The sequence below is a fragment of the Petromyzon marinus genome, unplaced genomic scaffold (genome assembly GCF_048934315.1).
Source record: "Petromyzon marinus isolate PM22_M1 ecotype Great Lakes invasive population unplaced genomic scaffold, UKy_Petmar_22M1.pri1.0 PM_G_Scaffold_84, whole genome shotgun sequence".
Classification (NCBI taxonomy): domain Eukaryota; kingdom Metazoa; phylum Chordata; class Hyperoartia; order Petromyzontiformes; family Petromyzontidae; genus Petromyzon; species Petromyzon marinus.
The window spans coordinates 201-23,108 of NW_027423040.1; the positions used below are offsets into that span (position 1 = coordinate 201).

The following is a 22,908-nucleotide window of genomic DNA, read 5'->3' on the forward strand; positions in this document are numbered from 1 at the left end:
GTGATGAACTTAAAAAGACGAGTGTGCTCACGAAATTCTCCAAAGCGTGCTTTGAAGGACTGTAGGAGACTGGATGTGCAGCCAGCTAGCTGGTGGAGATCAAGGTTTTGAATGGGCTCACTTGCTGTGCATGCATCTTTAAATTGGCTCAGTTTTTCAAAATGTAGTAAACGACCTGTTTCAAGATCCGTGATGAAAAGCTCCAGCTTGTTTTCAAAAGCAAATACAGCTTGTTGAAGGGATAACACTGTATTTCCAATGCCTTGCATTTTCACGTTGAGCTGGTTCAGATGTTCAGTCAGATCTACGAGATAGTAAAACTTGAGGAGCCACTCGGTGTCGGCTAGCTCAGGATGCCCGACGCCTTTCATTTCAAGGAAAGTCCGGATTTCGTTCAGGCAAGCCGCAAAACGGCTAAGCACCTTCCCTCTTGACAACCAACGCACATTGCTGTGCAAAAGCAGACCAGGATAGTTATTTAAAACTTCATCCAGCAGTGTTTTAAACTGGCGATCATTTAAGGCTCGGGCAACAATAAAGTTGATCACACGAATGACCAGCGACATCACTTCGCCAAACTGCCTGTCACACATCTGAGCACAAAGTGCCTCCTGGTGTATAATGCAATGGAAACTTAGGATGGGTCTATTTTCATGTTCACGGAGAAGCGCCACAAATCCTTTGTTTTTCCCCACCATACACGGAGCACCATCAGTACACACTGAGAGAAGTTTATCCATAGGTAGACTTTTTTCTTGAGCAAACTCCATGAAAGACTTGAATAAATCCTCACCTCTTGTGGACCCTTTTAATGGCAGAACAGCAAGACTTTCTTCGCGCAGTGTGTCACCAACAGCATATCTTGCAATCACGCTGAACTGCGACAAATGGCTCACGTCTGTTGACTCATCCAAAGCCAGAGAAAAGAACGGCGCTGCATTTATGTCCTTCACTTGCGTTTCCTCCACTTTGTTTGCCATCACGATGGTACGATCATGAACAGTTCTTGCCGACAGAGGCATGTCTTGTATCCGTTTGATTATCTTGTCTTTGTTCGGAAGATCATCAAAAAGTTCATTGGCTACATCCAGCATGAACGTTTTAGCATACTCGCCATCTGTGAATGGTTTTCCGTTCCTCACTATTGCTAAAGAACCAGCAAAGCTAGCCGAATTATAGTCACCTTGCCGGGTCCATACGCGGAGTTGCTGCTGGCTAGCTTGCACCCTGCTCAGAAGCTCTTGGCACGCTTTCTTTCTGCTGTCTCCCGCAGGGTATTTTGATGCAAAGGTAGCGTGGCGCGTGTCGAAGTGCCGCTTTACATTCGACCGTTTCAACGATGTAATTTTGTCATTGCAAATTAGACACACCGCAGAACCCGCTCTCTCCACAAAGGCGAATTCTTCGGTCCATTCGTCCTGAAATGTACGATACTCGTCGTCTTTTTTTCTTTTCGCCATCTTCTTCGTCGAAGAATTAGCTTTGAGCTAATGACCGAGCAGACGCAGTCTCAGACTGATTCAAAAGAGGGCGTTTACATGTTTTACCCAGCAACGGCAAACGTAGGCCAGTATCATCCAATTAAAATAATGGACAATTGCTCCTGCAGCCCTGAACAGGACATGCGCAGTGAAAAATCGATGGATGGATTAAAACAAGTGAGAATATTTTGTTTTATCTGCGAGCCATATGCAATCATCAAAAGAGCCACATCTGGCTCGCGAGCCATAGGTTCCCGACCCCTGGCCTAAGGTGTTTCTCCCCTCTGAGAAACACTTTCAAGGTCCCTCTTGTCATTTCAATATATCGTTGATACAGTTTGTATTTGCAGTAAAGTCTAACTCTATTGAGCACGGAGGTTATATAAAAACAGTAGTTTATTTTTGTTTTCCTCTGCTACTCTTTCTAAGAATGTAGTCGGGAAGTTATCACAGCACACGTGCAGCTGGTCGGAACTGTTCATCCCAGCATTCAAGGACATCTGTGCCTGGCTTCACACCTATAAGTTGTGATTGAACATTAATTTATGCATTTCTGCATAACACAAATAGTATTATTTTCAACACCCTTTGCTAGGTCACCTGAATTTAGCTTTCATAAATATTCATTTTGAAGCCAGACAGCCGAAATTGTGTGCTCGGAGTTTTGGGTTAACATTCATTTTGAAGATACGAGCGCTTCCAGGCACGTTTATGACATTTGCCCTCATTGCGTGCCATAACAGCTCGTGTGATGAATTTGGGACACTTTTTCACTATAACATGAATATATGAATAAGTATAGACGTGTTAGTCACGTGTGACTGTATATATGCATTCCTCTGTGCATCGATACTGACGTGTAGATGGTGTGGATATTATTTTTGTCTCTCTGCAGCTGTCGCTTCCTCTGCAGAATTTTACTGATGGAGCAAAGGCACTCGGTGCAGCTCGGTGCAAAAAGGCATCAATGCGACCGGTGTCCATACAGCACGGATCGTACTGAACATTTGACATTGCACCAGAGAACTCACACAGGGGAGAAACCCTTCAAGTGCAGTGTGTGTGGGAAGGCGTTTTCACGTTAATCTACTCTTGTAACACACCAGAGAACACACACAGGAGAGAAACCCTTCAAGTGCAGTGTGTGTGGGAAGGCGTTTTCACGTTCATCTACTCTTGTAACACACCAGAGAACACACACGGGAGAGAAAACCTTCAAGTGCAGTGTGTGTGGGAAGGCGTTTTCACAGTCACCAAATCTTCAAAGACACCAGAGAAGACACACGGGAGAGAAACCCTTCAAGTGCGGGGTGTGTGGGAAGGCGTTTGCACAGTCACCACATCTTCATGTACACCAGAGAACTCACACAGGAGATAAACCCTTCAAGTGCAGTGTGTGTGGGAAGGCGTTTTCAGTTTCATCTGCTCTTGTAACACACCAGAGAACACACACGGGAGAGAAACCCTTCAAGTGCAGTGTATGTGGGAAGGCGTTTGCACATTCATCTACTCTTGTAAAACACCAGAGAACACACACAGGAGAGAAACCCTTCAAGTGCAGTGTGTGTGGGAAGGCGTTTTCACAGTCATCAACTCTTCATGGACACCAGACAACACACAAGCATCAGAAGATCAACAAGGAGTGGAGTCTGAAATCAGCTTGTGAAAGTCAAAGTGCCGCAATGAGCCCATCCCTCATGAAACAAGAACCGGAAGAAAATCCCAGCTTGGACACTTTTAAAGATATCGAGGTGAAATATGAAGAGGTGAAGGTGAAATGTGAAGAAGTGATGGTGAAGAGTGAAGAAGTGATGGTGAAGAGCGAAGAATTGAAGGTGAAATGTGAAGATGAAGATTCAACTCCACAATGGGACCTTCACATCGATGGAGGCTGATACCCGAACCGCTCCTGGGCCTCCCTTTCGCCAACCCGCGTGCTCAAACATGCGCCCCCCCGTCTCGAGAGAAGGGGCTGGCAATTTCAAATTAACATCGTCCAGACAAATCGCAGCGGCGTACGCAGCCGCTGCAAGAAAACCTGACAGTTTTTTCAGCTCTCCTTTAACGAACACGTGGAAGTTATCGAACAGTGACATTTTATCTTTCCAAACATCGCCAGGCCCCTCGGTGGACATCGACGGCGAATCGCCCCGCCGGCCGTCCCGAGTTCTCGCCGCCGTCCGTCGTCGGCCTCGGCCTGGCGGAGAATCTCGGCGCCGCGGGCGCCCTCCTCGACTCCGGCTCCCGCTGCCGCGGCGCCCCTCCCAGCCGGCGCTCGCATCGGGCGGCGGCGCTCGCACGCGCGAGAGACGAGAGACGCTCCGTTTACCGTGCGAGCGGTGAACGGGGCGCACCTAGCCTGGCGCAAGCGCCGGAGGCCACTGCGCGAGTAGTCCGGCTTCGGCCGTGCCCTCCCCGCGGTCGAGCACGCGGCCCGAGGTCCGGCCGCCGGCCTCGCGTTTCTGTTTGTCGTCGTTCAATTTCCGCCCGGCAGGTGCGCCGGTCCGGTTCCCGTTCGCGTGGGGTGCAGCGAGCGAGTGAACGCCGCACGGCGGAGGAGTCAGGGAACGGGGGTCGTCGTTTATTGTGAAACCGTTGGGCGGTGGATCGCGTAAGTGTACACACGTGGGCACACCCGCGCACACCTTTACATAAAAGCCGCCTCTTATCGCCCCCCATCACGCGGTCGGGGGGGTGGGAGGCGGGGGGAGCGGCCGCACTAAAAGAACAGAGGACGCTCAAAATACTTTCATAATCGTCGCAAAAAAAATCATCGATAAAATCAACTGCTGTGAGCTACTGCATGCACCTGACTGCCAGGCAAATGTTGGATTTGGTTGCCAGGAAACTGTAATTGTTGCCAGGGCAACCGTGTGAAAAGTTTTTTTTGGTTTGGCCATGTTTTTTCTGTTGTAGTACGGAGTTAGAATGATGGCTTTAATCTAAGTTGTCTTGTTGTTGTTGTTTGACTTGCATCCCGCTGGAATTTTTGCACAGAGCGTGGGAGTACGGTGCTTTTCGTGGAAGATTTTTGCTGTTTTTTCCCGGATTTTTCTGTTTGCGCATAGTCACTTTAAGATGTTTTCATGTTCACGTTTTATGTTTGTTGCGGTTGCACCCGATCAAAAAAATGAAATAAAAAAAATCAATCGTGCGCCGCGCATGGCGCTGGTTAGAGCCCTGCGAGTCTCGATATGAGGGGGCGGTGGTGGTGGCGGTTCTGTAACCGCGAGCGTGGTTCGCTCACCGAGCGTGGCTCCATTACGACGCGAGGGCCTCTAGCACCACGGTCCAATCGGTGTCGGCGCGCGGCTCACGTCGACGTGGTGACGTCGCCACGCGCAGCTCCATCGCCGTGGTTTTACGTTGCCGCTGGTTACGTCGCACCGCCGTGGCGGCGGCTACGTCACGGCGAGCTGTTCCGCCAGGCTCTGTGACGGCGAGCGGCTCCGTCTCCGCGGGGCGCGGTTGCTGCCACGGCCGGCTCACCGCCCCACCCACCGCTCCGCCCCCCCTCACCCCCCCATGGCCCCTGGCACGGCAGCTCTGCTGAGCCGGCGCCCAGTGCTGAACCCAAATAGGCACTTAAATAAATGTTGTACTCGGCAAGTTAACAGCCACAGAGGCCGAGCTCAAATCAACAGAGTTTTTTATGAAGCTTATATTTCCACAGCGCTGAAAACGGGGCAGGAGGCCTCATTGCTTGCTGCCCCAACTCCACCGCCTAAAAGTGATTAGTCGTGATTAGAGTCGTGATTAGAGTCGTGATTAGTCGTGATTAGTCGTGATTATAGTCGTGATTAGTCGTGATTAGTTGAACCATTCAAAACGCAGGCGGTGGCACACCGCAAGTTTGCACATCACCGCCTGCTGGCAACCACGTCTGTCGGTAGAGCCCCGACACCCCCCCCTCCCACCCCCCGGCTGACGTGATTGGTTGGTACAGTCCCATAAACTCATTATCCATGCGACTATACTGGGCAGAGGCGGGGGTGGGGTAAGAGGAGAGACGTCATTGTCTCGGCCAACGATGGTTCATGAGGCTGGAGTTGTGGAGTACGTGGGGGGGGGGGGCACCTGGGAACCCACGGGCAGCAGCGTCACTTGGGGGAGTCGCTCCGACGTACCAACTTGAGCGTTAGCGACGGCGCTCGCTTAAAATCGCTCGCCCGCCCCTCCCCGCTCACTCACCCCGCCCACTCGCCCCTTTTTAACCGGCGGCCGTGGTTTTTTGCGGTTCAGCTCGCGGGCGGGTGGGCGGGCCGGCCGGTTTCGTCTCAAACCAACGTTCAGCGTCGCCGATTCGTTGACGAGGAACCTCCCCTCGTCCAAGGTCGCGACGCGGACTTGAGAAAAAGCCGTCCATGAATTTCTAAACGCATCATAAACCCGACGCGGGATCGGCTTCGTCCGTACCCGGAGATCTGGAACCGCGTCGCCGCAAGCACGCCCACTTCCTCCCGTTCCCGACGTCGTGAACCAACGCAGATTACCCCTCGCCGGGGGGGGGGGAGGGACCACAGCGGCGCCGCCCTGGTACCACGAAGTCGTTACACGTACCGTCGCCTCGTCCTCCAGTCGGGTTATACCTCCACTCCCCCACCCCCCCCAAAAGAAGAAAAAAAGGAGTAGCCTCCAAACTCAAAATTGCTGCTAGCGGGCAGGCGGGCAGGCGGACAGGCAGGCGCACTGGCTGGTGGATCGGCAGTCCAGCCGGTGCTATGCGGTGGGCAGCCGGTCACGGGGGTATTGTGGTGGGTGGGTGCCGGGGGGGGTAGGCGAGGCTGGCAGGTGTGGGGGGGGTGAGTGGAGGTGCACGGGGGGGGGGGGGAGGAGGAAATGACGACGAGGAGAGAGTGGGGTTGAGAGTAGTAGGTGGTGGTGGTGGGGGGCAGGGTGGTGGTGGTGGTGGGGGGTCTCAGTCGTCACAGCCGCCGCCGTACATGTCGGCGAGCTTACGGAAGCGCGGCCCCCACGAGTTGAGACGCTCGTAGTAGTCGTAGTAGTCGTGGTGGTCGTCGTCGTCGCCGCCCCCCCCCGCGCTCGAAGAGTCGAGCGAGCTGAGCGAGCCGGCCAGGGAGCCGTCCCCCTCGTGGTGGAACACGTGCAGCGAGTCGTAGGGCGGTGTTGTCGTGTCGTCGTCGGCCGTGCGCAGGCCCTGGAAGCCAGAACACCACCACCACCGCCGCCGGAGACAGACGGTGACGTTAACGACGATGACGTCATCGACGTCGACAACCGACGACAACGGTGACGTTTGTGACAGCATCAGCAACGATACAAACGTCGGCACCGATGACGTCATCGACATCCAATGATGACGACGGTGACGTTTGTGACGGCATCAGCAACAATACAAATGGCGGCACCGACGATGACGTCATCGACATCGACAGCCGCCGCCGCCGACGACGGTGACCTGAGTAGCAACGGCAAAAGGTCGCCATGGCATCAACAACATCGGCGATTACGTCGCCAGCAATGACGTCGTCCACCACTAAGACGACATCATCATCATCTACACGCTGTGCGCTGTGTGGTGGTGTAGTGGTGTAGTGGTCAGCGCGCCGCACTACGTACGTGTCTACGTAGAACTTCCACTGCGCCGTACGTAGCCAACTGCGCCAATTGGGGGCGTTACGAAACCCGGCGGCCCGAGTCGGATTCCCGCTCACGAGCAAACACCGGGGTGACGATTATCTGACCCGGTCCTGGGCCTCCCCCCCTAGCTCGACTCCGCCTCAATCGAGTCCCCGGGCGCGGCGTGTCAACATCGCCACTGGGGGGGGAGACAAAGACGGCCAGCGGGCATGGTGCCGGCCACCCACCCTCCTCCGTGCACCGCTCCTCGCCAACGGGACCTTTGTCTCGTGCATCGTTTGACGGGGCGGTGGCGGCGATGGTTCACGTGCGCGGCGCTGGGTTTGGTCGTGCGCGGTTCCATCCCCTACGTGCGTGCGGCGTTTGCCACCTCTCCCACCCACCCACCCACCCCCCCTTACCACCCACCTCGCTGATGAAGTCGCCGATGTCGCTGGGGTGCGGGTAGCGCGGCTCGGCCAGCGACGGCCGCTCGTCCAGGTGGCGCACGCCGGGGCCCTCGCGGCGCGGCGGCGGCAGCTCGCTCGGGAGCCGAACCAGCAGCAGCGCCGGGTCGTAGTCCTGCGGCAGCAGACCGCGCCGTCATCTCGCCGGCGCGTGGGCACGCAGGGCGCTGCCGCCACCGCGAGAGGGTCTCTCGCTGGACAGTCAAACCGCATCCACCGCCACACTGCCGTCTCTCCGCACCACCGCACCACCGCACCACCGCATAAACGCACCGCGCAGATGTGCGAGCACGCCTCTCACCCGGTCCTCCTCTCCCCCGCCCTCGTCGTCGTCGTACGTGAAGACGTCGCCGCCCTCCTCCTCGTCCTCGGGGTCGCAGAGCGGTTTCTCGTCGCGGCGCCTCTTGCGAGCGACGAAGAGCGGCGCCAGGACTGCACGCGGGGGGGGGGGGGGCGACCCGCCCCGGTCAAACCGCGGAAATCCTCCGCGAACGAACGGAGATCTCGCCGCACGAATCCCCGCGCCGCCGGAGGGGGGCCCCGCGTCCGCAGCACCGGGTCCCCCCGAACGATACCGACGGCTATTATATTAAATTTTGATTTAAAGCTTTCGTGACTGCAGTAATTTATATTCTTAGTTTTTTCGGTAAAGTCACGTTGAAGAGAAACAACAAAATAACAAAATATATATAAAACAATAAAAAATTCTCACGACGTTTCGACCATAACTCAAACGGTCATCATCAGGTGTGTCGGTTTGCATACATTTATTTTGAAAACGGCACATTTATTTATTTATTTATATATATAAAAATAACGTTTGCGTCACGCGCAACGATTGGCAGTTTGCCAGGACTAGTCCATCTATTTTTTGAAAAGAGGAGGGGGGAGACGAAATTTGTTTTTATGTATGCTGTCTGAAAGCCACTGTAAGCGTGAACAATCAATCAAGAACTGAAATGATTTATCAAATCTTTCCAATGATTGCTAAGATAGAATCCATCTTCTCGGTTGAAATTGTCTCTGTGCTTGTATATGTGGATAGCCTCATGAACGAATCTCTCATGGAAGCCAGATGGCTTACAAAGAACCTCCGTCTTGGAAAAGTCAATGGCATGTGAGCCTACTGAATTAGAACAATGATCTGCTACGGCCGAGGTGTTGGTCCTACCGTGTTTAAGGTCTGCTTTATGTTCACGAATGCGGTCCGAGATATGGCGTTTGGTTTCTCCAATGTAACTACTACCACAGAGGCAACTTAGTTTGTAGACACCAGGGTATTGTATGTCCGGAATCATTAGCTCTTTCGGTAAAGTGACGTTGAAGGAAAACAATAAAATATATATAAAATACAAATTCTCACGACGTTTCGACCATAACACAAACGGTCGTCATCAGGTGTGTCCGTTTGTGTTATGGTCGAAACGTCGTGAGAATTTTTATTGTTTTATATATATTTTATTATTTTATTGTTTCCCTTCAACATGGTGACTTTACCGAAAGAGCTTAAGAATATGAATCGCTGCAGTCACGAAAGCTTTAAATCAAAAAGATGCCGACGACGTCAAACTCACCGAGAAGCAGCAGCAGCAGCAGCAGCAGGCAGAGGAGGGCGGCCTCGGCGCCGGCGGCATTGAGGCCGCCGGCGGCGTCGCGGCCGACGCAGTCGCCACGCCGGTCGCAGGCGCACACCTTCACCTGGAGCTCCGACACGGCGCTCATCGCGGGGTTGCCCGAGTCCGTGACGAGCAGCGGCACCAAGTAGAGGCCCTCGGGCAGCGCCGTCTTCATGCGCAGCTGCGAGCCGCCGCCTGCGGGGCAGAAGGGGAGGGGAGCGTGGAGCGTGGAGCGGAGAGATGTCGCGCGGTGCGCCGAGGGCGGGGTGGCGGGCGCATCGTGACGCGGGGAGTCGCGCCGGCGACGAGAGTCGACGACGCGGCTCTCGGCCGCGTCCCGGGCCGCCCGCTCGTTCGGAAAGCGCCGGCGAATCCGGAGGGGGTCGGGGGCGGCGACGTTTTCCCGGCTCTCGTCCGACGGGTCGCGAGGTGCGGGTCGACGACAATGGACCGGCGCGTTCGGTTGTTTTGGAGCGGTGGCCTGGGGCGAGGACAAGATTTTGCGCGTTGCGATGCCGCACCCCGCCGCCGCCGTGTTTGATCCATCAACGTGGCGGGATTTGGCGACTCTGCCTTACGGCTCAAGCTGGGGGGGGGAGGGAGAGAGGGGGAATGGGGATCCGTCCGGATCGGAAAAACCCGGAAAATATTTTCGTACCCGGCACACCATGTCCAGTATACCACTGGCTCCTGCTCAGCTGCGTGCCACCCCCACGCTCAGTCGGTTCACGAGAAACAACGAGATACTGGGTGAGATAATTACGAAGTAATCCTTGAGTAGGGCGCTGGGTTTTGCTGCTACGCTGCCCTCTGCTGACAACACAGGCCAAGAGCAAGGTGGGGGCAGAGCGGGACAGGGTAGGGGGCAGTGCAAGCGTAGGAGTCATGGCGAGCGAGTGGGAGCAGAGTGATTGCTGAGTGATGGCAAGCGAGTGAGTGATGGTGAGCGAGTGATTGCTGAGTGATTGTGAGCGAGTGATTGCTGAGTGATTGCTGAGTGATTGTGAGCGAGTGATTGCTGCGTGATTGTGAGCAAGCGAGTGAGTGCGGTTTGCTGTCCGCACAGCCGGACGTGGCAGTGTGGGTGGCGCAGTGCAAGGGCAGCGTGGGGGGGGGGGTGGTGGAGGGGCCCCCCACACACCGTCCACCCGGTGGATGGTCCAGTTGTCGTCGGCGGCGGGGTTCCCGGGCGCCAGCCGGAAGCCGAAGGGAGCGCCGTTGAAGTCCTCGTCGGCGTCCCTGGCGGTGACGTCGACGGCGCCGCCCGGCGCGCCGCACACCGCGGCCTCGTCGGGCCGGGCGACGGGGGCGTTGTCATTGACATCCGACAGCAGCAGCGCCAGTGTCCCCGTGCCGCTCGCCACGGGGTCGCCTGCTCCCACCGGCACGCCGAGACACGAAGAGCGAGATCCCCGCACGCCCCCACCACTCGCCGGCCTTCTACAAACCAGCGAAGGTTCGGCACGGCAGCCTTTGTCTCCCCAGTGAGGATGTTTACACACACACACACACGACACCTCTGTCTCCCCAGTGAGGATGTTTACACACACACACACACCTCTGTCTCCCCAGTGAGAATGTTTACAGACACACACACACACGACACCTCTAGTCTCCCCAGTGAGGATGTTTACACACACACACACACGACACCTCTAGTCTCCCCAGTGAGGATGTTTACACACACACACACGACACCTCTGTCTCCCCAGTGAGGATGTTTACACACACACACACAGCACCTCTGTCTCCCCAGTCAGGATGTTTACACACACACAGCACCTCTGTCTCCCCAGTGAGGATGTTTACACACACACACACACGACACCTCTGTCTCCCCAGTGAGGATGTTTACACACACACAACACCTCTGTCTCCCCAGTGAGGATGTTTACACACACACACACGACACCTCTGTCTCCCCAGTGAGGATGTTTACACACACACACACCTCTGTCTCCCCAGTGAGGATGTTTACACACACACACACGACACCTCTGTCTCCCCAGTGAGGATGTTCACACACACACACGACACCTCTGTCTCCCCAATGAGGATGTTTACCCACACACACACGGCACTGGGTACTCTTGTTTGAGGCCGAGTCAACCAAGGGGAGACCGATTCGGATAATAATCGTCATCAATGTTGGGCGTGAGCGGGAATCGAACTCGGCTTGCCGGGTTTGTAATGCAGCGCGCCGACCCTTCCACCGCCGCTCCAGACGTGGACCGGTTACACAAACATACCACACCAGGGACGCATTGTAAGGCTGAGTCTACCTACAGACGCACCCCACTCACTCATTTTGTGAATTGCACCTTTAAGGAGAAGCCACACACGCCAATCGAAGGTGCGGGAAATGGCGAACGAGCGCGGCGCGACGGTGAGTGAGTGATGGCGAGTGAGTAAGTCAGTGATGGTGAGTGAGTGATCGTGAGTGATGGTGAGTGAGTAAGCCAGTGATGGTGAGTGATGGTGAGTGAGTAAGTTAGTGATGGTGAGTGATGGTGAATGAGTGATGGTGAGTAAGTCAGTGATGGTGAGTGATGGTGAGTAAGTCAGTGATGGTGAGTAAGCCAGTGATGGTGAGTGAGTGATGGTGAGTAAGTCAGTGATGGTAAGTGAGTGATGGTGAGTAAGTCAGTGATGGTGAGTAAGTCAGTGATGGTGAGTAAGTCAGTGATGGTGAGTGAGTGATGGTGAGTGAGTAAGTCAGTGATGTTGAGTGAGTGATGCTGAGTGAGTGATGGCGAGTGAGCAAGTCAGTGATGGTGAGTGATGGTAAGTCAGTGATGGTGTGTGATGGCGAGTGAGTAAGTCAGTGATGGTGAGTGAGTGATGGTGAGTAAGTCAGTGATGGTGAGTGAGTGATGGCGAGTGTGTGATGGCGAGTGAGTAAGTCAGTGATGGTGAGTGAGTGATGGTGAGTGAGTAAGTCAGTGATGGTTGAGTGAGTGAGTGATGGTGAGTAAGCCAGTGATGGTGAGTGAGTAAGTCAGTGATAGTGAGTGAGTGATAGTGAGTGAGTGGTGAGTAAGCCAGTGATAGTGAGTGAGTGATAGTGAGTGGTGAGTAAGCCAGTGATAGTGAGTGAGTGATAGTGAGTGAGTGGTGAGTAAGCCAGTGATAGTGAGTGAGTGATAGTGAGTGAGTGGTAAGCCAGTGATGGTGAGTGAGTGATAGTGAGTAAGCCAGTGATGGTGAGTGAGTAAATCAGTGATGGTGAGTAAGCCAGTGATAGTGAGTGAGTGGTGAGTAAGCGTGGTGTGATGACGAGTGAATAAGCGAGTGAATGTGGTGTAGCTGGGGCGTGTCTGTAAACAGGGGGGGGGGGGGGTGGTGCATTGTGGGGGCAGCCCTCACCGTCATCCGTGGCCAGGAAGGTGGCCGTGTAGGTGTTGCCCTGCACCAGGGCCGCCTCGCGGTCCAGCACCACGGCCGTGGTCACCTTGCCACTCACGGGGTCGATGTCCAGCCAGTCGCCCGGCACCCAAAGCTTCTTGTAGCTGCGCGCGGCCCCATCACACAGACACACGTGCACACAGGTGAGTCACACACACAGGTGAGTCTCACACACAGGTGAGTCTCACACACAGGTGAGTCTCACACACAGGTGAGTCACACAGTTGAGTCTCACACACAGGTGAGTCACACAGGTGAGACTCACACACACGTGAGTCACACAGGTGAGACTCACACACAGGTGAGTCACACACAGGTGAGTCACACACAGGTGAGTCACACACACACAGGTGAGTCACACACACAGGTGAGTCTCACACACAGGTGGGTCACACAGGTGAGTCTCACACACAGGTGAGTCTCACACAGGTGAGTCACACACACAGGTGAGTCACACACAGGTGAGTCTCACACACAGGTAAGTCACACACACAGGTGAGTCTCACACACAGGTGAGATCACACACAGAGGTGAGTCACACACAAAGGTGAGACTCACACAGAGGTGAGGCTCACGCAGAGATGAGTCACACACAGAGATGAGTCACACACAAAGGTGAGTCTCACACAGATGAAGAGGTGAGTCACACACAGAGGTGAGTCTCACACAGAGATGAGTCACACACAGAGGTGAGTCACACACAGAGGTGAGTCTCACACACAGGTGAGTCTCACACACAGGTGAGTCTCACACACAGAGGTGAGTCACACACACAGCTGAACAGAGTTCACACAGGCGATTCACACAGCTTAGTGTCACACAGCCGAACAGAGTGAGTCACACACAGGTGAGGCGCACACACACACGGAGGGCGGGAGGAAGGGTCGGCTGCCGGCTGTCCGGGCACGGCCTGCCCCTGCGCGGTGTCGGGGTCACGGGCCACCACGGTGGTCACGTGGTGGCCCACGGGGAGGCCCTCGGGGAGCTTCACCTCCCGCCGCAGCGGCTCGAACGTCGGCCCCTCGTTCTCGTCTTCCACCGTCACCTACCGGGTGGGCGGCGGGGTGGGGGGGGGGGCTGTTAGCGAGCACCTGTAGAGGTGGGGGGGGGGGCACGGTGTGGGCGGTCGTGCGGGAGGCGGTGCGGCCGTCACCAGCGCTGTGCTTCACAGCGCTGGTGACGGCACAGATGTCCAGGAGACACCTGTGAAAAAAAAGGTCTACTGGACTTGAAATAAGTAAACATCGGGGTGCTTAAGTCATTCGCTCTCATCGGCCGAGAAAAATTGTCGATAACAAATGTGCGCGACTGAAGTTTCGCCGTCTGAGGCGGTATCAGATCTGCCCCCGCGAGCGGCGCAGGAAGCTGTGGGGGGGCGAAACTTGTGGGGGGCCGCGGGGGGCAGCGGGGGGCACTCACGGTGACGGTCGCGATGCTCGCCGGTCCGAACTCGGCGCTCTCGAGCGACGCCTCGTTCTCCACGGCGACGACGAGGTTGTACTTGGACGAGCTCTCAAAGTCCAAGGGCTGCGGCGTACACACACACACACACACCAACCACACACACCACACACACACCAAACACCACACACACACCACACACACGCCAAACACCACACACACACCACACACACACACCAACTACGCACCACACACCAACCACGCACACACACCACACACCACACACACACTCACCACGCACCACACACCAACCACGCACACACACCACACACACACCAAACACCAACCACACACACATACCACGCACACACCCCACACACCACACACACACACCACACACCAACCACGCACAACGTTACCCTCCCACCAATCAAACGCTGAGTCATCACCAACACCGTCACGACCGCTGCACCACAGTCACCGCCGCCGCCATCCCCACGTCGTCACCGCCGTCGCCCACCGGCAACATCGCCACGAACTTCGCCTTGCCACCACCATCACTATCATCAGCATCATCATCGTTATGCGACCATTACCAGCATTGCCATGTCAACCTCATTTCACCATCAGCCACCGCATTCACCATCACTACCCTATCATCGCATCACCACCACCACGCCACCTCTCCCCCCATCACCACCACCCAATCAATAACATCGCGACGCCACTCCCATCACCATTATCACCACATCACCCTCCCCCGCCACCACGACCATTACCATCACCACCCCCATCATCACCACCGCTACTCCATAATCGGCACCTTCACCACAGCCCCATTATCACCACCACCACTACCCCATCACCATCACCGTCTCCTACGTTACACCATCACCACGACCATCAGCATCACCATCACCACCATCACCATCACTACCCCATCATCATCACCATCACCTACATTACGCCATCACCACGACCATCACCACCATCACCATCACTACCCCATCATCATCACCACCACCTACGTTACGCCATCACCACGACCATCAGCATCACCATCATCACCACCACTATCACTACCCAACCACCATCACCGTCTCCGCAGCGGCAGCGCGTGACAGACCCCCCCCCCACCGCCCTCCCCCCACCACCGCCCTCCCCCCACCACCGTGCCCCCCCCCCCACCCCCCACCGTGCCCCCCCCCACCTTGACGACGTAGAGCCTGCCGTCGTTGGTGCGGGGGTCGGTCTCCACGGCGAAGTTCTTGCCGGGGTCCCCGCCGCGGACGACGTAGCGAGTGCGCCACGCCGGCGTGCCGGGCTCGTCCACGTCCGTCGCCGTCAGCGTCGTCACCGTCACGTTCACCGCGTTCTCGCGCGCCGTACCGCTGAACTGCGGCGGAGACGGTGGTGGGGGGGGGACGTCGTCAGATTCATTGTTCCGCCAGTCTCAAAAATAAAAATATTTTACCAGGTGAGGCCCCACAGCACGGAGCTATGCAGCTCTGTTTTTAGAAGCAACCTAGCCATCAAATGGTAGCTCAGCGAAGTGGCTCATCATCACGTGGAAATGTACACAACAGCTTTGAACGCAAGACCACCACGGGGAGAACATTCAAATTACAAATATACACGCGTCAGGGTCAGGATCAAACCCACGACCTTCCGCATACCGCACAAGGAAGTGAACATCTTGCCAACCGGGAAATGTTAGTCGATGGCGAATGTTAATTTAGAGGCAATGTAAGTCTACGGGCCATTTTCGTCTAAGTGCAATGTAAATCTACATGCAATGTTAATCAACGGGCCATGTAAAGTCTAGGCGGGTGATCTGGTGGCGCGGCGTGGTTGTGTGCGGCGGCGGCGGTGCGTACGGTTATGCCCGTAAACTCGGGGGCATTGTCGTTTTTGTCGGTGATGGCGACGATGGCGGTGGCCGTGTTTGCGAGGCCGACGTCCGGGTCGCCCTCCATGTCCAAGGCCTGCACCACCAGCACGTACTGCGGCGTCCTCTACACAGACGGGGCACGCAGACGCACGACTCTTACAGATGAACAACAAAACGACGAGGACAAGCATTCCTCGTGCAGCCTCGACAGACCTTTGTGCTGGGTGGCCAGCATCACGCCCGGCCGCCTTTGTCTCCCTAGTGGGGATGTTTTCACACTGCAGCAGGCTACTCATTTGAGGCCCGAGTCGACCGTCACCGGTGTTGGACCGGTCTCAGGTCCCCGGGTTCGTAGCGCGGCGCGCTAGCAGCGTCACCGTCGCTTCCGAGACACAGGGCACCACACAATACGAGGTACATGGTCAGTAGAAATACATATATTTCATTCTATCTATGCTGGTATGTGCAATCCAAAGGTTGAACACGAAATTTAACGCTCTTCTGAAATTCGTGGTCCGCCAGGAAGTGTCTAACTGTGTTGTTGGCCTGACTGGATGTGCTTCACATAATGTTTTTTCAGGTTTGTTGAATTCTCATCTCTCATCTCTTTGCTGTATTTACCTCCGCGATTTGTTCTTGACACCTGATGAAGATCGCTTGCGTTGTGATCGAAACGTCGCGATTGTTTTTTTGTTCTAATATAATTTTATTGTATTTCTACGTACGTGACTTTACCGAAAAAAACAATGAGTAATTTTATGCAGCCACGAAAGCTTTAATACTTTATTAGGGCACCACACAATATCAAGAAGCCACTGTAGCTGTGCACTTTTAAATCCAGACTGAAAACTCGTTTCTTTAGAGCTGCTTTTCGTGTCGAGCCTTTCGCCCTTCCCTCGCACCTCCGATCAGCGCGGTCGCCTGCGTACGGCGCGCGACTTGACGTTCAACGCAACGTGCATACACGACTGAAAACACGCGAACGTAACACCGTACACATAACCCCGGAGGTTAGCCACCATCCCCCGGACCGACGTCAGCCAATCGGCGGCGGTTGCCGCGGGACGACGCACCTCGCGGTCCAGCCCGGCGGCGATGGTGCTGATGACGCCCGTGGCGTTGTCGATGGTGAACGTGCGCTCCAAGGGCACCTTGGGGGCCTGCGACATGATCTTGTAGCGGATCATGCCGTTGGCCGTTAAGGCGTCGTCCTTGTCGCTCGCCTCGACCCTCATCACCGCCGTGCCTGCCGGGGGTGGGAGGGAGGGCAGGGCAGGGCAGGGGAGGGCAGAGGGGAAAAGCAGGGAGGGAGGCGTGGACGTCGTTACTATCAAAAAACAAAACATTATATTCGTTCGCATCACAACCACCACCATTTTTGTCATTCTCAACATCATCGTCGTTATCAAGAACATCCACGTCCATGTCCACGATCCAACATCCACGATCAAAGATATTATAAATAATGTCATCACAATCATAATGATTTAAACCAGCTTCACCTGTTAATCATAAACATCATTGCCATTGTTACCAACGTCACCACCATGCCTATTGCCACCTCTACCTCATTCACCACCAATATCCCCACTGCCACTACCACCACCATCACAACAACAACAACCGCCATTCGCCACTAAGTGGCGGTGACATCACCACGACGCTTGTGCCAGGCTATGTACACCTTGAGGCCACGTGAAGTGTCGAACGCCCGCTGGGAGGCGGTCACAGGGCAAACCCAGGTGCCACGGGTCGACTGAGACGACTGGCTGATGCACCACCTGTGCCCCCTACTGTGCCAACTTGCTGTGTTTTAGCCACCCGGCACTCCGCTTATTGTGAGTGTCGCTCCTCCGCCCTCCGTTGTTGTTGGAGGGCGGCTGCCTCCAACTGCCCAGTAGCGTCCTTCACGAGCCTCCTCCACAGAGGCCGATCTTGACACTGGCAAGTCCGCTTAGCTCCACATCCTCCTGTACCACATCACTCCATCTCTTCTCTAGCCCGTGACGCGCCTGTTTTATCTCCCTCGATCCGGCCGAACAAAAGCAGTTTCGGCATGCGGTGGCTGGGCATGCGGGCTCCATGACACAGCTATATGCCGGAGGAGCTCACCGATGGGACTTTGTCCAGATCTTTCGAGGATACGTGAACTCCTCACACAATCCAGGCTGCCTGGTTAAACCCAGGATGAATCGTAGGCAGGCCAGCCTAAATGTTTTAAACCGGCGAAGATGTTCCATTCGGGGGGTCTACATTTCGCAAGCGGAGAGAAGGGAGCGAATGACCGTGGCCGAGAAGACCTGAAGCTTCGTGCAGAGCAACAGACCAGGTAGCTTCCACACGGCGTTACGCAACCGATGAAAAGACATTGCCGCTCGACTGATTCAGAGTGAGACCTCTGCTGTCAAACCGGAGCTGGTCATGAGCACACTGCCCCGGTATGGGTAAACTCTCCACTCTCTCCACAACTGCCCCATCACCAATTGAGAGTTGCGGGGGTTGAGTGTCCGATGGTACAAAATACCCAGGCGGGCGCTATCACTATCACACCCCCGTCACCACCGCGCCCGTCTGTGCCCGTCCGCACGCCGCACCTGGTGGGGATCCCTCAGCCACGGAGCCCTGGAAAACGGGCGTGGCGAACTCGGGCCGGTTGTCGTTCATGTCGATGACGTTGATGACGAGCTTCACGGGGTTCTCCACCGGATGCCCCTTCATGTCCACCGCGTGGGCCTTGAGCTGCAGCGGGCACGCCACGCACACGCCACGCACACGCAACGCACACGCAACGCACACGCGCGTTACACGCAACGCACACACGCGTTACACGCAACGCACACGCGCGTTACATGCAACGCACGCAACGTGCGGCACACGCAAGAAAGCGCGTGGGGACTGGTCGTTGTTCTGCGCCCTGGTTCTCATCGCCATTGGAGCTGCCCTGAGCTGCCCCTGGGTCCCAGTCATTGGTGCCGCCCCCGATTGCCCGGCCGTGTAAACGCCGCCACTCTGGAGACAAAAGCGTGGGTGGGGTTGCTGGCCACCCACCCCGTCGTGCACAAATGTTGGCCTTTATGCGGTGCTCGCTAACAGCACTTGCCTCAACCATCTACGACGCGCTATACAAGGGATCCTTTGTCCCTGCGTCTCGTTGTTGTTGCGGTGGTGGTGGTGTGGTTGTAGTCGCCGACGTTTGGATGTTTAGAGTTGGCCAAACATCCCTCTAGAGCGGCGGTTCTCTAAGGGTAGTACCTGGACCACCGACGGTCTGGGACGGTACTCCTGGAGGTCCGCTGGGTTGCGATGCTGATTGCAGGTTGATCCGCAAATGTTTACGCCTTTTGTTTCGGACATTAATAGTTTACTCGTGATATTTAAAATTGAAAAATTAAATTAAGTAAACCACCTCGATTAAAACTACCCGAACCCTGAGATCTCAACCGTTAAAGCTGCGTTAACGTTCTTTTAATGTTCCGGTAATATGAATATAACTTAGTAATATTGGTATTTAGAGAAGTGAATGGTTTGTGTCACCAGGGGCAGGAGGGGGTTGCACCACATAAATGTTTACACTGACCGAGTGGTCCGGGGACCAGGAAATTTGAGAAAACTCCGCAATAGAGGCCTGGACCTTACTACGCGAACACAAACACACACACACGTGGGTGTGCTCGCTAACACACACACACACGTGGGAGTGCTCAATAACACGCACGTGGGTGTGCTCGCTAACACACACACACACACGTGGGTGTGCTCGCGTGGGCGCCTCACCAGATACTCTGCGATTAGCTCACGGTCCAGAGTCTTGGTGACCGAGAGGCGCCCGGTCACGGAGTTTACGACGAACACCCCCGTGGGGTTCTGGTCGGCGCCGGGCCCCACGATGCTGTAGCGGATTTTCCCGCGCGTGTTCGATTTGATCTGCGGGGGCGGACGCGGACGGGGTAGGGGAGGCGGCAGGGGGCGGCGTTACGCTCTGCACGATAGCCACGCTCGTACATCGCGTGAATACGCGGGGCAAGCGCGGTTGGCGAGCGGCAGCAAATATGAAGGCTGGCGTGGCACACGAGGGGGTGCGATACGCGGTTACCAACACACCCGGCCGCCTTTATCCCCCCAGTGTGGAGACGGCTATATACACCGCACCGTGTACTTAGTTGAGACCAAGTTCAGATAAGTGTCACTGGGTGTTAGCCGTATGTGGAAATCAAACTCACGTCTCCAGGTTCAGAGCGCAGTGTGTGTTAACCAATTGGCCACCGCTCCCCCAACATATATACATGTACACACACACACAAACATCACATGCTGATACATGGCATGCTAAATACACCACGAACCCCCAAGACAAATACACCACATGCCACACACACACATTCACCCTCACTCACCAACGCGTGACATTCACACACTGCTCAACAGGGGGTTGAACGTAGGCAGCAGGGCACCCGAGTTGGGGATCGAACCCAGGCCCCCCTTTCTTGCCGGTGGGGGAGGGGTGTGGGGGTAGAGGGGGTGAGGGGGGGGGGGAAGAGGGCAGGGGGACCTTCACCTGCACCAGCCCCTTGGGGAAGGGCCCGCGGTCGTTCTCGGGGACGTTGATCGCCGGGATGAGCCAGCCGCGCTTCTGCCGGCGCCGCCTGCCGCTCCGCAGCCGGCGGAACGCGAGCACGCCGCCCTCTTCCGCCCCCGCGGCGCCGACGCCCGCCTCCTCCTCCTCCTGGCGCTCCTCCTCCTCCTGGCGCTCCGTCTCCCGCTTGGACGTCCCCCCGTGCCTTCCCTGCGAGGCCAAGCGGCGGAGGGGCGGCGGCGGCGACTCCGTTGGGACGACGCTAACGGTGCCGCGCGCGGCCCCCCCCCCCCCCTCTCTCACGCGCTCCTCGCCGCTCGAAATCCAGCCAGGCCGCCCCCCCCGTCCCCCATTTGGGGGGGGGGTGGGGGGGGTAGCACGGTCAACGTCACGAAGTTCACAAGCGACGTTGGTCGCGTTGGGCCACGCGTCGACGACACCGGCCGACCGTTCCCATTTGCCTCGGCCCTTGAACCTGAAGATTGCCGCGCGTGCCAAGTCGCTTACTTCACGTTTCCCCACGGTGGCGAGATGTTAACTACCTCGTCTGGTGTGCCGGAGGTCGTGGGTTCGATGCCGACGCTAACGGTGCCTGTGTATTTGGAGTTTGCGTGTTCTCCCCGTGGCCGTGTGGATTTTTCTCCGGTTCTTACAGGTTTTTACCTGCACATTTAGAGTCAACGTGCGCTTGGGAGTTGTTTGTGACGCTAAAGATGCCCACGTGATTAACCGCCTCATCGGGCTATCGTTTGTGGGCAGGACGCTTCTGAAAGCGAGCTACATAACCCAGTGGGGCTTTACCTGGTGAAATAAAAAAAAGTTTGAAATAGTTTAATTATACTCCGACCTCTAATCCGCAATTTCGAGGCGAAATTAATAACGGGCGTACCGTTAAGACGCTCATTTCACCCACGGCGATTCAATTTGCTTGGGGGTCCGATGGTGGGGGGTGTTCTTAACGACATAAATTTGGCCGGATTGTTGCGTGGCCTAAACCCGGAAAATAAACTCCGAATAGCAACGCCAGCTGCGGATAAAAAGGTACGCTTTTTCTTTGGTTCTTTCGGTAAAGTCACCACCACATAGAATGAGAATAAAATAATTAAAATTAATAAAATAACACAATAAAATTCCCACGTTTCAGCCACACCGCAAGTGGCCTTCTTCAGGTGAAAGGAACAGACCTGTCGGGACGACAGAGCTTCAAGTCGTCCCGACAGGTCTGTTCCTTCACCTGAAGGCCACTTGTGTTGTGGCCGAAACGTCGTGAGTATTTTATCGTGTCATTTTATTAATTTATTCTCATTCTACGTGGTGGTGACTTTACCGAAAGAACCAAAGAAGATGAATCCTTGCAGTCACGAAAGCTTTAAATCGAAAAATAAAAAGACACACGTCAAAGTGAATGGTGAAGACGCGTCGCTCGCACCGTAACTGCGCTCACACAAGGCAGCAGTACCTCTACGTCGTCTCAACCCTACCTCAAACGCTGCGTTCAGCCACTCCGGTTATACGGTTGGGGGAGCGGGGTCAGAGGTTGTGGACTCAACGCCTGCTGCTTATTCGGCACAGCGCAAAGCTGCGTGGTGCAGGAAGTGATCCGTTAAGGCCGCGTGGAGCGGGGGGGGGGCATGGGAGGGGGGGGGCAACAGCTGTGGTGGTGGCGGCGGTGGTGAGGGTGGCAGACGGAGGTGAGGACACTCGGCCATTGTGCCAGCGAGGATTCCAAAGTGGCACCGTCACCCTCGCCACAGGTGCTGCTGGCAATGTTGGGGTGGGAGGCTGGTGGGGTGGTGGGGTGGGAGGTTGGTGGGGTGGGGGGGTGGTGAGGTGGGGGGGTGGTGGGGTGGGAGGTTGGTGAGGTGGGAGGTTGGTGGTGAGGTGGGTGGGGTGGGGGGAAGCAGTGTAAGTGGTAGAGGGATGCGAGGGGGGGGGCTGACGAACGAGCTTGAAAAGGGGATGAAGGGGATGAGGAGGACGCGTTTGGGGGTGTGAGGCCCCGTTACCTGAGACTCGCGGCTTTGTTCCTCCGCTCTCACCGCGCCCAGCAGCAGCAGCAGGGGTAGCAGCAGCACCCTGGGGTACAGCCCCCTCATTTCGGGGGTTCCGTCTTCGCGGGCGGGGGGGGGGGGTCCCTGAATCCCCTCAAGTTCGCCTCAGAGAAGGGAGCTCTCTCCCGTCTCAGCAAGGGGGTAGCTAGGGTGACTGCTGCTGCTGCCGTTTGCGAGGTCCCCGATTCGTGCTGTGGGCGGTGTTGGCGAGGGGGTTGTTCCCTGATCTCGGGAAGGGATCCCCGTGGCTCCGGGGGTCTGGCTGCTGTCGGGGTCCCGGGCTCGCTGGGGGCCTCTCGGCGACTACGCACGCGGGAAAATGGCGCTGAGCGCTGGCGCGTGGGTGACGGAGAGGTGGGGGGTGGGGCAGCAGCTGGCGTGACGTCACTTCCCATGTGACAAATGGCACCGCCCATTACCTGCGGGGGAGGGGGGGGGATGAA

General features: G+C 56.1%; 1 protein-coding gene across 3 annotated transcripts; it reads right to left on the bottom strand.

Moving 5' to 3' along the window:
• Nucleotides 1–6,309: 6,309 nt before the first annotated feature.
• On the bottom strand, nt 6,310–22,818 carry LOC142921686 (cadherin-2-like). Of its 3 annotated transcripts, none has more exons than XM_076062990.1 (15): nt 22,421–22,818; nt 20,397–20,624; nt 19,616–19,765; nt 18,436–18,580; nt 16,915–17,087; nt 15,828–15,965; nt 15,161–15,346; nt 13,969–14,076; nt 13,416–13,594; nt 12,511–12,653; nt 10,286–10,516; nt 9,103–9,339; nt 7,830–7,960; nt 7,491–7,643; nt 6,310–6,639 (listed from the first exon to the last, which is right to left on the bottom strand). In XM_076062990.1, the coding sequence occupies exons 1-15, from the start codon at nt 22,508–22,510 to the stop codon at nt 6,400–6,402; spliced, it is 2,532 nt and encodes an 843-aa protein (XP_075919105.1). In that variant the 5' UTR covers nt 22,511–22,818; the 3' UTR covers nt 6,310–6,399. The 3 variants fall into 3 exon arrangements, with proteins under 3 accessions (XP_075919105.1, XP_075919104.1, XP_075919106.1); XM_076062989.1 differs by having other exon boundaries at nt 6,325–6,639; nt 7,491–7,722; XM_076062991.1 differs by lacking the exon at nt 19,616–19,765 and having other exon boundaries at nt 6,325–6,639; nt 7,491–7,722.
• Between the last annotated feature and the right edge of the window lie 90 nt (nt 22,819–22,908).